General features: G+C 53.6%; 1 protein-coding gene across 4 annotated transcripts in view; it reads right to left on the bottom strand.

The window, feature by feature from the left end:
- The window catches only part of ABCC1 (ATP binding cassette subfamily C member 1), a 126835-nt gene that overhangs the window by 68344 nt on the left and 41989 nt on the right, over positions 1-16502 (bottom strand). For all 4 annotated transcript variants that reach the window (XM_023655035.2, XM_070230637.1, XM_070230636.1 and 1 more), the window contains 3 exon segments: positions 16363-16488; positions 5094-5155; positions 3348-3479 (listed from right to left, as the gene is read on the bottom strand). In XM_023655035.2, the coding sequence (XP_023510803.2) occupies positions 3348-3479; positions 5094-5155; positions 16363-16488 (320 nt within the window).

Here is a 16502-nt window from a genome sequence, read left to right on the forward strand (position 1 = left end):
TCCCTCCACCGCTGAACCTCTCTCGGATCCCAGGCAACCGCTGAGCTGGTTTCTGTTGCTATAGATTCATTTCCATTTTCCGGAACTGTATATAAATGGAATCATCTAGTATGTACTCTCATCTGGCTTCGTTCACTCAGCATAATTAGGTCGAGATTTTTCCACGCTGTCGAGTGTTACCAAGAGTTCTTTCCTTTGTGTTACTGAGAAGCACTCCCTCGTGTGGGGACCCCGTGCTTCGTACGTCTCGTCACTTGTCACCGGACATCAGGGCTGCTGCCAGCTCTGGCCATCACAGAGAAAGCTGCTAGGGACCGTCCTAGACGCGTCTTTTATGAACACACATCTTCGGTTCTCTTGGGTTTACACCTAGGAGTAGAATGGCTGGGGACCATAATAACCGTTTCACGTTTCCGAAAACTACCAGACTCTTTCAGAGCTGCTAAGCCATCTTATAGTCACAGCAGGAACCCCGGTCCAAAATGGCCTAACCTGCGGGCGACCATAAGGTGAAGAGAAAGTTCCACTCCATCTGGTTAAACTCAAAACCACTCAATTCAAACCAACGAAGCCGTGGATTTTAAAACCCAAAGGTGGAACGGTGGGCAGCTCAGACCTGACTTCTGACAAGAGTCACTCGGCGGTGAGGAGAGGAGCTGGGGGGCGCGTTGGGGTGAGACCCAAGGCCAAGACGCCAAGGCAGACCCCCTGCCCAGGCCTCCATCCCCCGTCCCGCAGGAGGCGCGGGGACGCCCGGCAGCACAGAGCTGACACGGTCCTTTCTCTGGCTACCTGAAGAGGCCCCGCTGCAGGGGCCACACCAAGGAAGTCCAGCCCAGAACAGGACTCCCCCTCATGGCCACAAAGGTTACAGGGGTTACAGGGGCCAGATCTGCCTTACGCCTCTGAGGACAGAGCGAGTGACCCGGCAATGTCCCAAAGCAGTGGACCCCTAAAGGCCCCGGTGTTAACGGAGCCAGCGCCCCTCGGGTGGCCCCCGTTTGAGTCCAGCGAGCCAGTCCTCACTGTGTCCACCCAGGCAAGATGGCAGCCCCGCCTGGTGCCACGCCCAGGTGAACAAACACGGCTTGTCCATCACCTGCCTGGGGGTGACCCAGGACCATGACTTGGCATCTCTGGTGACATTTATCTCACAGAGACCTCGGAAAGCCCTCCGAGTGGAAAACACAGGCTCAGGGGCATGAAGGAACTTGAGGAACAGCCCCCCTTGTCCCCCACCAGGTGTCCCAGGCTCCACTCTCTCATCCACCTGCCCCAGGGCAGCCCAACTCAAGATAGGCCACTGCCCTGCATAAGACGCCCCCTCTTGTCTTCTCACACACTTGGGACCAAACCTGAACTCACCTCACGGACCATGAGACCTTGCAAATACTTCTACTTATCTCCTCCTGCTCCTCCCCCCACTCACTCCACTCAAGCCCCCCAGCCCCCTGCTGCTCCATAAGCATGCCAAACTCACCTCGACCTCAGGACCTTTGCACTAGCTGTTCCCTCTCACCAGAAAGCCCTTCCCCCACATAGGCACATGATTCACTTTCTCCTTCAATATGAGTCCCTGCTCAAATGTCACCCTCTCAGAGAGGCCGTCCCTGACCACTGTATCTTTATCAGCTCCCTCAGTCACCCTGGCCCTCGTTTCCTCATTTTAATCTCATCCCAACACTTAACGCTCCCTCCATTAAGAGCCAGGTCGGTGACAGAGCTTCTTGTTCCAACTCTGGTCCTCTTCCCAGGGAGCCTCCTGGCCGGCCTTTCCCACAGCATCTCCAGCATCCTCGCTCAAGGCAAAGCTCAGGGAACACAAGGTGGGCATCCTCTGTCACCCACTGGGGAAAGAGGGCTGAGCTGCATAGTCAGCGAGGCCTGTGGAACGGCGAACCCCGAGCTGACAACACGACCTTCTCATCAAGAGGACGGTGCAGGCCAGGCTGTAGGAACCAGGGACCCATCGCCTCTGCACAAGAACCTCCGACTGGGTCACGGTCCCCGGACTCAGCCGGAGATGTGTGCGCACAGAACACCGGCCACCTCCTCGCGATGCTCGGCCAAAGATGCTCAAGTTCAACCGCCTCCCATAAGACGACTTCTCCCCTGTCCAGGGCCGTCCTGGATGCGCCACGAGCACAGAGGCACAAGTCTGCTGCTGCTGTTCCAGTGGTCAGCTGCATGGACATCCAAAATGCCCACCCTGTGCCCACGCCTGACTCAAGACCTGGAACCTGGGCGCTCCTGCCGCGGGGTGAGGAGTCGGACCTCAAGTCTGGGTCTTTCTCCCGGAAGCCCAGCTGGTCCGTGGGGAATCCAGCGCTCCAGGCCGGCCCCATCGCCAGCCAGCCCCGGAAGGTGAGAACAGGCTCACCTCACAACCAGAACAGGAGCGAGAGCAGCCACTCTTTGCTCTGCCCCTAGAGCCACCATCTGCGGCCCCCAGGTCCCTCGGGATTTCTCATCTGGCTGCCCTGGATGCGGGATGCATCTTAAGTCAACGACACGTCCTAGAGTAACCGGCAGCCGTTTTTCTTTGTCTCTGGTACGTCAAACAGCGACGCGTTGTACAATTCCCCACAACGCCTTAGATTTGATGACAAGAGGTATGTGCCGGGGAGGCTCTGCCTGACTCCCCAAATAACCTGATGACAGAGGTCACACAGTGGCACACGGCTTACATGGGAGGAGCGTCTAAAATCCAGGACCCCAAGACTGAGCCCGGATGTAAACTACAGACCTGGGGTTATTAGGACACAGCAGTGTAGGGTCATCGATTGTAACATGTGTCCCGCCGGGTGGGGGATGCTGACAGTGGAGGAGGCTGTGCGTGTGTTGGGGCAGGGGGCACATGGGAAATCTCTGCACCTTCTGTTCAATATCACTGTGAACCTAAAACTGCTCTAAAAAATAAAGTCTATTTAAAAAAAGGTCCAGTTTGGTCAAAATCACCCTTGACTGGGGCATCTTTGGCGAAATCCCTCATGAAGCGGTTGGATTGACAGGTTGAACCAAAACACCTGAGACAGCAAGAACATTCAGGATGCCGAAGCTGCACGCTCCAGGCATAGGCTTGCTGAAGGTCAAGGCAAAGAGAATCAATCGCCCACTTGATGGACATTTTTCTCTTTTCTACCCAAACGGCCCCAGCAACATGAAGACTCAACCCCATTTTGCAGATGGGCAGACGGAGGCTCAGAGAAGTAAAGCGACTTGCCCAGAACTATGAAGCTAGTAAGAGGCGGCAGTGCCACCATCCTGGCCGTGGTGGCAGGATGGAGGGGCCCGGGTGGCCCTAGAGAGTGGCTGGCTTCCCCTATGGCAAGAGGGCTTGCACTTACTTCCTGGCCTTGGCACATTCCTTCTTCCAGTTCTTGACCAAAATGGGCACAACCTGTTCTGACATGTCCTCCTTATTCAGGGACCAGAGGTCAGCGCTCTCCAGGGGCTGGCGGTAACCCTGGACCATCATCCTGGGGCCGAAACACAAGCAGGGAAGCGAGGAGAGTCAGGAGGAAGAGGACCGGGGCCCTCGTGGGACACGCACGCCAACGCCATCCCCCCCTCCCCCGGCGACCCCCTCCCCCGGGCACGGCAGCCACCACCACCGAAGGCAGCCACGCCACTGGGAAAATCCAAATACAGATGGACATCTGGGCTCGTTAATTATCACTCATTCTTTCAGGTCACCCAGGAAAAAGGGCTTCAGTTTTTAGAGAACATACACAATATATAGGAGGGAAATAGGACGGCTCTAATTTACTCAAAAAAAAATTTTTTTAAGGCTAATATGGCAAAGCATTAACAATTATTAAATCTGGGTGATGAGCTTATTGAGGTTTATGGGACCAGCCTTTCCCCGTGGCTGAACACTTTCATAATAAAAACTATGCCTAATATTTAATTATTTTGAAATAATTTCAAACCTAAGAAAAAATCACAAAAATGGTACAAAAAATTCCCGCCTACCCTTCACCGGGTTCACTACGGTGAACATCTGGCCACATCTGCTGGATCATCCCACCTCTATGTATGTATTCATACACAAACACACATTTTTTTCCTGAACCATTTCAGAGCAGGCTGCAGGCTCGACACCCCTTTACCCTTAAATATTAGTGTGCGTCCCATAAGAAAAAGGACATCCTCTCATCTAAGCAGAGTCCAATCAGCAAAATCAGAACCATTAGCATGGATGGCATAATCTGCAGCCCGTGTTCAAATTACACCAATTGTCCCCGGGAGGGTTTTCAACAGGACTTTGAAAAATAATTAGGTATGCAAACCATTTCATTAAAAATAAGATGTTCGTAAAAAGGTGATAAAGACAAGGGACAGTGCTTACGTGGGGGAAGGATGCACATACGCCCCAGAAAGACGCTGACAACGTGCAAGAAAAAAAAAAATGTACAAAAGAAAAAAGAGGAGGAGAAGGGAGGAGATGCACTGATGACAAGGGTCGCCTCCAGTGTTTTTTTTCTTAATGATCATTCATATTGCTCTGACCCACGTTCCCTATGGTGCACAGATGTTATTTTTCTAATGGCAAAGAGTTTGAAACGACGCCCATTTAATTGTAATTATACCTAATGTTAAAAAAAATACTCTAGGGGCCAGCCCAGTAGCGCAGCTGTTAAGTGTGCATGTTCCACTTTAGTGGCCCAGGGTTTGCCGGTCTGGATCCCGGGTGCGGACATGGCACCGCTCATCAAGCCATGCTGTGGTAGACGTCCCACATATAGAGTAGAGGAAGATGGGCACAGATGTTAGCTCAGGGCCAGTCTTCCTCAGCAAAAAAACCCAAAAAAAAACAAAAATAAAAAAACCTCTAATCTGAAGCTAAGTCACGAGCATGCAGTCTATAATTGCCCCTGGCCAAGCCGTCCACAGGGGTCTAAGCCGTTTAGGGTCCCTGCAACTCGAGGCATGAACTTGGGGCACAGGGTCGGGTCTCTGGGACCCTGTGCCCAGGGCAGGCACACTCAGACATCAGACATGACTCTGGCTGAAGGGGTGTGAGAGGGAGAGTGGGCGGGGGAGACCAAGTCACACACAGATGACCCAGCACCCCCGGGGCCCGGCCTTACCCTGTGATCCACCAGAAAGTGATCCTGGAGAGGAACGAGGCGCTGGACTCGGGGCACGGGTTCTGGTGGAGAGAGAACACAGGGTGAGGAGGAAGACGAGGCGCACGGCGACACTTCCCATCCAGGCGGCGCCCAGCCCGGGGCCGCCACCCAACCGTTCTTCCTCCGAAGGAACAGCAGCCGCCGGGCACCGCGAATTTGTGCCCCGAAGGGACTTCTCTCCTGAGCCCCGCTGGCCTTGAGAGAAACACACGGCTGGCCCTCCAGTTCTACCCGGCAAACACTGCCTGCGGCTGTGCCACGTGCAAAGACGGCACAGCACGCCACGTACCCGCCTGGCCTTCTATCCCCACAGGAGTGCAGACCCACTGATGTTCCCACTCACTCCGTTCATTCATTCATTCATTCATTCAACAAATATTTTCTGAGCACCTACTATGCGCCAGGCACCAGGTATACAAACCTGAACAAACAGATCCAGCCCCTCCCTTTAGGAAGCCCGTGGTGTAGCAGGGCAATAATAAGAATAACGACACCTGCTGGCGTTCTCTGCCCTGGCTCTGTTTGAAGCGCTTACACAATTCATCTCATGAGTTTTCAGAACCACCCGAGAAAGCAGCATCCTCATTTTCTAGTCAAAGAAACTGAAGAGCAGAGGGGTGAATTGACTTGCCCAGGGTCCCATTTCTAGAAGCGGCAGACAGGAGGTGAGCCCCACACGGTCAGGCTCCAGGGAGACGTGAATCGAACAATCCCGTGAACACATACAAAAGCACAACTGTGATGGGGATCGGACCCTGAAGGTAGGTCGTCAGTATCACCAGTGCAATCACTGGGACCTTACTGGGCTCAGCGTAAGAGCCAATATGGGGATGGCGGCTGACCTCACTGGCAGAGGTCAGGGAAGGTGTCCCTGAGGAAGACACCTGAGGAAGCTGGGCTCTGAAGAGCAAGTACAGGATAACTAAGTAAAAAGGGAGAGGCAAGGTGTTCCCAGCAGAGAGTGGTATGTGCAAAGGGCCTGTGGCAGAAGGGAACACAGCCTACTCCAGGAACCAAGAGGGGGCCTGAGCAGTCTACACGGGAGGCTATGCTCAGTCAACATCAGAGGCCACGTAAGGAATTCTGATCTTCATTCTTAGGGCAATAAGATGTCATCGACAGATTCTAAGCAAGCTTTCAAAGAACCTCTTCCCCAGACACTCAAAGATGAGCTCCAGTTCCGCCACATACAGATAAGGAAAGGGACATCTGCACGGGGCCTGTGGGGCTGCACACAAGGGCTGGCCTCCAGTGCTGACACATTCAGGTCCAAATTCCGAAATTTGAGCTTCAGTGAAGAGGGGTCACCATGCAGCGATGGCATCTTCGGCTGAGGATGCTGCTCAGCGCTCCAGCCTTTCTCAGAGATATGGCCTTGGAGAGCCCGCTGAGGACGTGCTTTCTACCCAAGTGGTTTTCCATCCAGACTAGGAACACTTAAAAACACCACCCTCTTGAAACAAAAGAGAAAATAAACAAGTGGGACTTCATCAGACTAAAGAGCGTCTGCAAGGCAAAGGAAACCAGGAACAAACGAAAAGACAACCCACCAACTGGGAGAAAATACTTGCAAATCATAGAGCCAACAAAGGGTTAATCACCAAACTACATGAAGAACTCATACAACTCAACAACAAAAAAACAAACAACCCAGCCAAAAAACGGGCAGAGGGAGTGAATGGACATTTTTCCAAAGAAGATAGACAGACGGCCAACAGGCACATGAAAAGATGCTCAACATCACTGATCATCAGGGAAACGCAAATCAAAACTACACAAAGATACCACCTTACACCCGTTAGAACGGCTATAATCACCAAGACAGAAAATAACAATTGTTGGAGAGGATGTGGAGAGAAGGGGACCCTCACACACTTCTGGTGGGAATGCAAACTGGTGCAGCCACTATGGAAAACAGTACGGAGAGTTCTCAAAAAATCAAAAATAGAAATACCATATGACCCAGGTATCCCACTACCTGGTATTTATCCAAAGAACTGGAAATCAACAATTCAAAGAGACTTCTGCACCCCTAAGTTCATCGCAACATTATTCACAATAGCCAAGAAGTGGAAACAACCCAAGTGCCCATCAACCGATGATTGGATAAAGAAGATGTGGTATACATATACAATGGAATATTACTCAGCCATAAAAAAGATGAAATTGTGCCATTTGCAACAACGTGGGTGGACCTTGAGGGTATCATGTTACGCGAAATAAGCCAAACAGAGAAAGACAAACACCGTGTGATTTCACTCATATGTGGAAGATAAACACACGGACAAAGAGAACAGATTAGTGGTTACCAGAGGAGAGGGGGTGAGGGGTGGACACAAGGGACTAAGGGGCATATTTATATGGTGACTGACAAATAATGATCAATGTTATCAACTATTATAACCTCAATAAAATAAAAAAATAAATAAATCACCCTCTCCGGGCCCCACCCCTGCCCCGCTATTCCGATTCAGCAGGTTTAGGGTGGGACCAGGCCACGGTTTTGGTTTTTGTTTTTAGCTCTCGAGTCTCTTTCGCAAAGTGGCTGGGCAGGAAATGCCAAGATAAGCCTAGAACACCTTATCACACCCGAAATCAAAGATGAGTAAGGCTGTTCGAAGGCCTGAGAAGTGCCCGGTGTGGCTGCCACCAGCCCAGAAAAGGACAATTTGAGCCGCAATACGGATGAATAGACACGATGGACTGGAGCACGCCTCGTGTTTGCTTAACTACACAGTTCATATCAATCCTGGAAAAACAGAACCGCCTCTTGGTGTCAGTGCTGACAAGACGCTAGTGAACCAAGTCGTTGTCACGAAACCAGAAAAAGCGCAGGAAATAAGCACTTTCTCGACGTTTTCCAAATGCCCACCACCACAGGGTGATGACAGAGCTGAGGGCAAATGTCACTGCATAGAAACAGCCCAGCTAATAAATGAAGGAGGATATAATGCAAGAAGGGAATGTGCCACTTTGCAACCACAATGAATTACTGGAACACTTGATATTCAAGAACTATGATTAATGTTTTTAGGCGAAATAATGATATCTTAGTCGTACTGTTTAAAATCCTTATCTTTCAGATATTATCATTGAGGAGAGTTGGGTGAAGGGTACGCAGGATTGTACCATTTTTGCAATTTTTTGTGAGTCAAGTTATTCCAAAATCAGAAGTTATTAAAAATTAAACATTCCTAGGGCCGGCCCGGCGGCACAGTGGTTAAGTTCGCACATTCCTCTTCGGAGGCCCGGGGTTTGCTGGTTCGGATCCCGGATGCGGACATGGCACCGCTTGTCATGCCATGCTGTGGTAGGCATCCCACATATAAAGTAGAGGAAGATGGGCATGGATGTTAGCTCAGGGCCAGTCTTCCTCAGCAAAAAGAGGAGGATTGGCAGCAGATGTTAGCTGAAGGCTGATCTTCCTCAAAAAAGAAAAAAGTTAAAAATTCCTTATCTTTCAAAGATACACCCTGAAATGTCCACATGTGCGATGCACGGTAAACAGTCCATGGCAGGTCATTACACTACGCTGCCTACTGTGGTACACATTTGGAAGTTTCCAGCATGAGAAGCTTCCCAGTGATGCAGACACGAGCCTGGGCTGAGAAGCACATGGCTCCACTCTGAGGCCGTGATCCGAGGGTGGTTCCCAGCCCAGGCTGCCCCAGAATCACCCAGGGAGCTTGTTAAACACAGGCGCCCAGGGTCCCACCTGGACCAACCAGATCAGTATCTCTGGGGTGGAGCCCTGGCGTCGGTATGTTTTTAATAAGGTAAATTGGATGCGGCTGGCTCACAGACCTCCATTCCAGACCCACCTAAAGCAGGGTAAGTGCAGACTGCGCACGCCAGCCAGACCTGGGTTCAAGTCCTAGCTGTGCCATCTTCCAGCTGAACGACCCCAGGCAAGTCCCTTCACCACGAGGCCTCGATTTGCGCATCTGGGAAAGGGGAGCGGTCAGTCCCATGGCTCAGCTCCCCCCACAGGACTGCAGGGAGGGACCAACGGAACGAGTCCGAGTCCACGGGACTGTGCTGTAGGCTGGAACCTTCCCCACCCAGGGCGGCGACATTGGTGGAGGCGGCGGGGCTGTTTGCTCTGCAGGCTGGTTTTCCTTCCAGAAGTGGGTGGGTTATCAGGAATGGCAAATGCCCTTCAACTGTAGCCCGATTCCTCCCCACTGTGAAAAGCCAAGACGATGGCAGGGCGGGGGGGAGGGGGTGGAGCCTGGCTGGCAGTGACTCACCCACTTCTTGAGCAAATATTCAGGGAGGCGGCGGCTCAGAGCTGGGGACAGAGCCACGAACAGACCATGATTCTGAGGACTGTAGGAATCTCTCCAACGCATCTGCCCAGACGGGGTGAAACACCTTCTTCTAATTTGCACGGAGGCACAGTGCAAACAGTAAGGGTGTTAGGCATTTACACACGGGGCCTCACAAATCATGGCCTGCCGTGGGGGGAGGATGCAGCAACTTGTCACTTGCACAACTGAGGGCGAATTCATTGCCTTGACACCCGACCGTACCCAAACGGAGTCATGCTCCTGAGACGGGAAGAAATGAGGGCCCAGAGGGAAAAAGATCGATCCTCGCTCTGGCTAGTCAAACTCCCGGCCACTGTGAGAACGGTCACCCTGCACATACAATAAAGCTGGATAACCATTGTGAACATTTCAGTGCCAAGGTGCACGCCCCAGAAGCGCTGTCAAATTTCTCTCCCCAGCACTCCCCCCTCCTCTGGATCCAAACGCGGATTTTCAGATGATCGGAAGTCGCGGCAGGCCAACACAGGGTCCCCATCAGTCACCAGCACGGAGAAGGAAACACACCAGCCTGGGGGGCAGTTTCTGGAAGTCCCTATCTGACACAAGAGGGCCTTATCTGATGACAGATAACAAGTTCTGAAATAGTCAAGAACTGATAATAAAAGAAGAAGAAAAAAAGGGAGGCGAGGGCGCTGGATGAGGATCCAGACAGCATTTCACTCGACGGAAACCAAGCAGAACTTTCTGATGTAACTCACGACGTGGGCAAGGAGGAGCTGCCAGCTGGGGGTTCCCGGCCTCTGGGACTGAAACGGAGCAACTCCTGCCCCAGAATAAAGCAGGCTATTAACTGGTCCCCCATTCATTTAGAAGTGGGGATAATTCCGACAAGCCCCGGCTGAAGGCGGACGAAGGGAAAGTCTGATTTACGCAGAGCTGTGTTCTTTGGCGTCTGTATCTGGCGCCAGGTGACCCGGCCAGAAACCACGGGGTTTCAACCAATTTGGTACGACAGGCCCAGGCCCTGGCTCTTTGAGAAGCTGTCACTCGTTCCCTCGCACAGGGCGGTCTGGAGACCTCGCCTGGGTCCTTCAGCACTCCAGCCTTTTGGCCGACATTCCCTACGTCTCCAACACCTTTCCTGGTTTGGATTCTGCTTTTAGTTTGGTTTTCTGCCAGTCGCTCCCACTCTGTGCTGCCTCCACGCCAGCAGGAAGGGACGGCTCCAGCAGCAGGACAGCAAACAGCGGGGTTTCTGGCATGTGGTCCCCACCACCAGCATCCACGGCACCTGGAATTTGTTAGAACGGGAAATGCTCGGGCCCCGCCTAGACCCACGGACTCAGAAGCTCGGGCGATGGGGCCCAGAGATCCGGGTTTTCACAAGCCCTCCAGGGGAAGCCGATGCCTTGCGCTGGTGTGCAGACCCAGGGGAAGGGCTCCTGATCCAGCCCCGGGGGCTAAGGTGAGCCACTTCACCACCACTCTGACCCTCAGTGTCTTCATCTGTAAAATGGGGGGAGACTCACAGTCCTGCCTCATTGGGTGGCTGCGAAGATTAAATAAACTAATAAACAGCGCACAGAGCTGCCATCATTATCGGTTAGAAAAACCTCAACATCCAATGGTAAGAGATGTGTTGGGACAACCTGTAAACACGGATGGGTTTTGCTGGCTCTGCCGCTTGCGAGCTGTGTAAATCAGCTTCCCGCTCAGGGTCTGTTTCTTCTAGTGTAGCCCACACCACGCGCACAGTGCCATTTTCCTGCGAACTTGTCTGTTTTCTTTTCCTGGTCTTTTTGGTGGTTGTTTTTTTGTTTTTTATTTTTTGGTGACGAAGATTGGCCCTGTGCTAACAGAGTCTTCCTCTACTTTGTATGTGGGACGCTGCCACAGCATGGCTAGTGACTGGAGAAGGTCCACACCCAGGATCCAAACCTGCAAACCCGGGGCCACCAAAGCAGAGTGCGCAGAACTTTAACCACTCAGCCAGGGAGCCGGCCCCTCTTTTCCCAGTTTTTGATGCTCTACTGTGCACAGGGTCACAATCCAGCTCAGTGCTCCTCAAAAGCTACCTGGGCTCCTGCAACAGCTTCCTAGCAGCCACCAGCCTCTCTGTGTCTGACGCATCCTCCTCCTTTCAGCCTGACGGAATCCACCAAAACAAGTCCAACCCGAGCGTGTCGCTCCCCTGCTGAAAAATCTCCCCTCAGGTCAAAATTCCAAGTGTTTGTGGTGACACAAAATTGTACCCTAGATCTTTCACGCTTGGCTCCCTGGCCCCTCCAACCCAGCCAGGCAGAGTTCCATGCTGTTCACAAGCACCCGAGTTCCATCTCACCGCTGGACCTTTGCACATGCTGGTTCCTCTACCAGGAGCACCTTCCCATCTACCCTTATTAACCTGGCGAGGCCTCTCATTTCTTTGCCTTAGGCATCCTCTCCCAGGGATGCTGGCCCTAGAGCCCTGGCTGAGTTAAGGACCGCTCCTCTGGCTCCCACAGCCCCCAGCACTTTCCTGCCTTGGAGCCCCAGTCTCCATCCTGCAGCTGTGGGTCTACCTGCCCGCTGCCCCCTCCTCCATCTCTCCTCAAGGGCGGTGGTCAACCCTTGCTCATTTCTAGGTACTCAGCTGGGCCCCTGGCACAACAATGAATTCCTAAATGACGGAAAGCATAAACGAGAAAGAAATAAAAAACAGAGTTTACGATGCTTTCATAAACAGTCTAAGCTCAGTGGTTGCCTCTGGGGCGTGAGAGGTAGAGACTGACCGTGAAGGGGCACGAGGGAACTTTCTGGGTCCTGCTAATAAGAGGACCCCAGACAGGAGTCTGAGTTACTCATTTGTCAAAACTCATCAAATGGTAACTTAAGATTCAGGAATTTCACTCTGCAAATTTTAAGGGAAAGAAAAACAAAACTGTACGCAGATATTAAACTCTAGCTAATGATTTGCCCGGTGAAGGGTGTGGGTGAAGGGTACTAACGTATTTCAAAGTAAGTTCCAGATATCAAAAAAAAAATGAGCCAGCTGGCTGGCTGGCCGGCTAGATGGACACGCGATAAAGCAAGTTTTAGCAAAAGGTTAACTGCAGAATCTAGCTGGTGGGCGGCTGGGTACTCACTGTGTAACCCCTTCAATGTCTCTGTAGGCTTGAAATGGTCATAGCAAAATGTTGGGGGGAAAATATTCTATATTTATGGACTGGACTAAAAACACCTCTTATAGCCAAAGAGCTGAGCCGTTTTTACTGAATGTGCTAAACCTGTGCTTTTCAACCACCTGGGGGGCGTCTTGGACGCGATTCTGACTCAGTGGGTCCCAGGACGCATTTCTAAGAAGATCTGGGAGGTGCCAATGCGGCTGGCCTGAGGACCCCACTCTGAGAAGTGACGGTCTGCTCATGACCACATCTGGCCTGGATTCCCCGCCAAGTGCCACGGAAACCCCCTCCCCACCCTAAGCAGCAGCTTCAGGGGCAGCGAGCAAAAGGACCAGAGGCCAGGGACAGGCGGGAGCCGGGGAGCCAGCCACGCCCAGGCTCCCAGGAGCCCAGCCAGCCCGGAGCCTGGAGGACAGAGGGGCGCAGCCCCGCCAAGAAACCAAGGCCGGAATTGGAGTCTGAGTCACGCAACGGGCGCGGGGCCAGCTGGGGAGGGTGGCCGGCTCCATGACTCAGCACGATGGAGCCTGGGGAGCCCACGCTGCTGGCTCCCACCGAGGCCCCGCCTGATCCTGGCTGCCCTGGCCTTGGGTGACCGCTCTCTCTGAGGACAGGCAACATGTGACGGCTGCTTGGAGGACAGGACAGCGGCAGGAGCTCCCATCTTTTAGGCTCCATCACAATGTGAGCCCGAGGGTGACAGTGTCCCCCACCCAATCACAGGCCTCTGATCTGGGGCGGGTGTGCGGGGGGGGGGGGGGTGGCCGCAGCATCAAATTGAGCCTCCACCCATGTTCAAGGGGACACTGAGGTTCTGAGAGGAGGGGCGCCCTGCCCAAGGCCACAGATCTAAACGTCACATCCCAGGATTCTCAGCCGTGCCCTCAGTGGCAACGACAGTTTACTGTCTGCTGATCTCCTTCATGGCGGCCTCCCAGCGAGACCAGAACCTTCCTGAGGACGGGCGGCTGATGGTATTTTCCAAAGACGGTCAGACATTATCTGCCGTCTCTCAGGCTCTTCTGACAAAGAGACCCGGCCACTCTCTCACCTGGAGGTGGGGTCTGGGTCCCGCACCTGGCAACCAGGAAGACCTCCATGATTGCCTCCATCAAGAGAGGAGAGATGGCAGGAGGGACACTGTGTGACTTCCAGGACCAAGTCATAAGAGGTGAGCCAGCTTCCACGTCTCTCTCTCGGACGCTCACTCTCAGAGACCGGCCGCCATGCTGTGAGGAAGCCCAGGCCACCCGGGGAGACCACCCGGAGCAGCCAACCCCAGCCGAGGCTCCAGCTGGCGGCCAGCCTCCACCACCAGACAGCACAGGAGGAAGCCTTCCAGCTGCCACCTGACTGTGACTGCAGGACAGACCCCGAGGGACGACCACCCAGCGGAGCCCCGTCAGCACCCAGGACGGCGACACACAGCGATAAACTACCGCTGGTGTTCATGCAACATTAAATGCAGGGCAGTTTGTCGGAGGGCAAGACCCACACCGATTTCACACACGGTCGTGACCCCAGGACCAAGCACGTGCGCTACAGACACTTCATAACCGTCTGCTGAAGGGACAAAGGGACCCAGGAGGGATTCAGGCCAGGGTCTGCCCATCTCCAAACTGAACTCCTCCTCTGTCAGACCACGCTGCCTCCACCAGCAGATTTAAGGCAGAAGTTATAGTCCAACAGCCCAACCTCCCTGAGCCTTGATTCCTAAAAAAGGAAATAATGGGGAGGAGAATGAGGGTGTCCAGGCCCCCGCAGCCCAGCCCCAAGCCGGCCCCAGGCCACTGCGAATGCAGAGGACACATGGGAGAGGAAGCCAGTGCTAGGAGCCACCACACACACGCGCCCGGGAAAGAAGCGAAAGGATCTTATCCGGATCCACAGGGGGACCAGCCCTCGGAAACGCCCTCCCCCATGAAGCAGCCAGATGGCCCACCGGAAGAGGCTGCTTCTCCAGCCCCAGAGGAAGCCTGACGGTCAGGTGACCCCAACGCCGGCCTGTCTGCCCCATGGGGGCTCCGTGGACCCTGGGAGGAAGCCAAGGTCTACAGCCACTCAGGGGACGACTTGCTTGGTGCAATCCCGACATTTAACAAATGTTAACGGTTTACTAACAGCCTGACATGTAATAAATGTTTCTTGATGGGGACCCTCCCCGCCCCCCACCCACTGATGAAGAGCGGACACCACAGCACAGACCCCTGAGCCCCTCCTCTGTGCCAGGCTCGGGCTGCAGTCCGAGGGGTATCCCAGCCTCAAAGGCTGCTGCGTCTGTGAACTTTACACACATGCCAACACACATGCACAAGAACACAGGCACGCACAGAGACACGCATCTACACAAACACGTGGACGTAAAAATATACACATGCACACACATACATACACACAAACACACGTGCACAAACACACATACACGCGCACATGCTCTGCTAACTTCTCCAACCCAGTTCCTCCTCAAGGAGAGACATCCAAGAAGAGGGCCTCTCGGGATGCCCTCCAGGGCAGGGGCTCCTAAAACATGCTGGCAAGCGTCGCCCTCCTCCCCCATGCCAATGCCCTACGGGTCCCTTCGTCCCCCCCAGTGGCAGCCTCAGCCTTGTGCTGAGGTTCTGGCCAAACCCAACAGGACCACAGCAGCTGAAAACCGCTCCTGCGGCATGTGCACCCGTTAGCAGCTGGCTCACCACAAACAAGGCATCAAAGAAATGCTTCCAAGGCTTCCCATCCCTCTCTGAATAAAATCCCAACAGCTCATCAGCCCACAGGGGCTGTCCCCACCCCTCAGATGCCATCCTCAGCCCTCTCTTGTCTCTCACTGCTCCAGCCACGCTGGCCTTTCCTGCTGTTCCCTTGACATCCCATGGGAGCTCCCACCCCAGGGCATTTGCACTTGCCACTGCTCTGCCTGGAACGTTCTGCCTCTGGGTATTTGCTCAGTTTGCTCCTTTGGGTCTCTGCTCCATTGCGGTTTCCCAGAGGAGGCCTTCTCTGATCACTCTTATCAAAACAGCACACGACCCCCACATCACCTCCATTTCCTTCCCTGCTTTCTCCTTCTCACCATTTACCACCACCTGACACATACTTGGGTCCTGGAGGGAAGGTAGGGAGGGAGAAAGGAAGGCAGTAAGGGGGAAAAGTGACTGTGTTCCCCCAGTCCACCAGCAGGAAGACTAAATGGCTATCTCCCCTGCCTACTGATCCCCTTCTGTACATCCAGGATTCCCCTCGGACTGACAGAACAGACCACGGGTCTCAAACCCAGACCCCTCAGGGCGCAGGCACAGACCCAGAGGAGGGCAGCAAGACTGCACACTGCAACAGGGAGTGGTGGGGACTGCGGTAAACTAGGGCCCCACTCCTCAGCTCTGGCCAACCACTGCCATGTGGGCTAACGGCCCTAATGCTGCCAGAACTCGTTTTTCTAGAAGACCTGGTCCGTAAGGATGTACATGAAATTTCCTGATTTTTCAATGTTCGCTCACATTTTCTAAAATCACTAGGCCAGCCAAATGAGAAAAGTCACAGGCCTGCGAGACACAGCCGTTTACACCATGAATCCAATTCCGTCCTTGAGCCCCGCCCCCAGCCACGCTGACGGCTCAGCTTTCCCATCTGTAAAGTGGGGGACTGGGGGGTACCGATCTGCAGGCATTTGGAGAAGACAGAATGAGATCCCAGATGGAGGATCCCACCTGATCACAAGCGCCCAACCAACGTCAGCTGGCTCCGTATAAGAATTTTCTCACGCACACACGCACGTGTCTCCGTGGTCACACTTACGGGGTCGTTGATGGTCTCAGAGAACAGGGGCGAGCGGTCTGAGAAGCAGGACAGCACGAGCTCAATCAGCACGAGGGAGGAGTAAATGTAGAAAGTGACATCGCGAAACACGTCCACGTCAGCATCCTAGATGTGAGGGA

This window comes from Equus caballus, chromosome 13 (genome assembly GCF_041296265.1).
Source record: "Equus caballus isolate H_3958 breed thoroughbred chromosome 13, TB-T2T, whole genome shotgun sequence".
Taxonomy (NCBI): domain Eukaryota; kingdom Metazoa; phylum Chordata; class Mammalia; order Perissodactyla; family Equidae; genus Equus; species Equus caballus.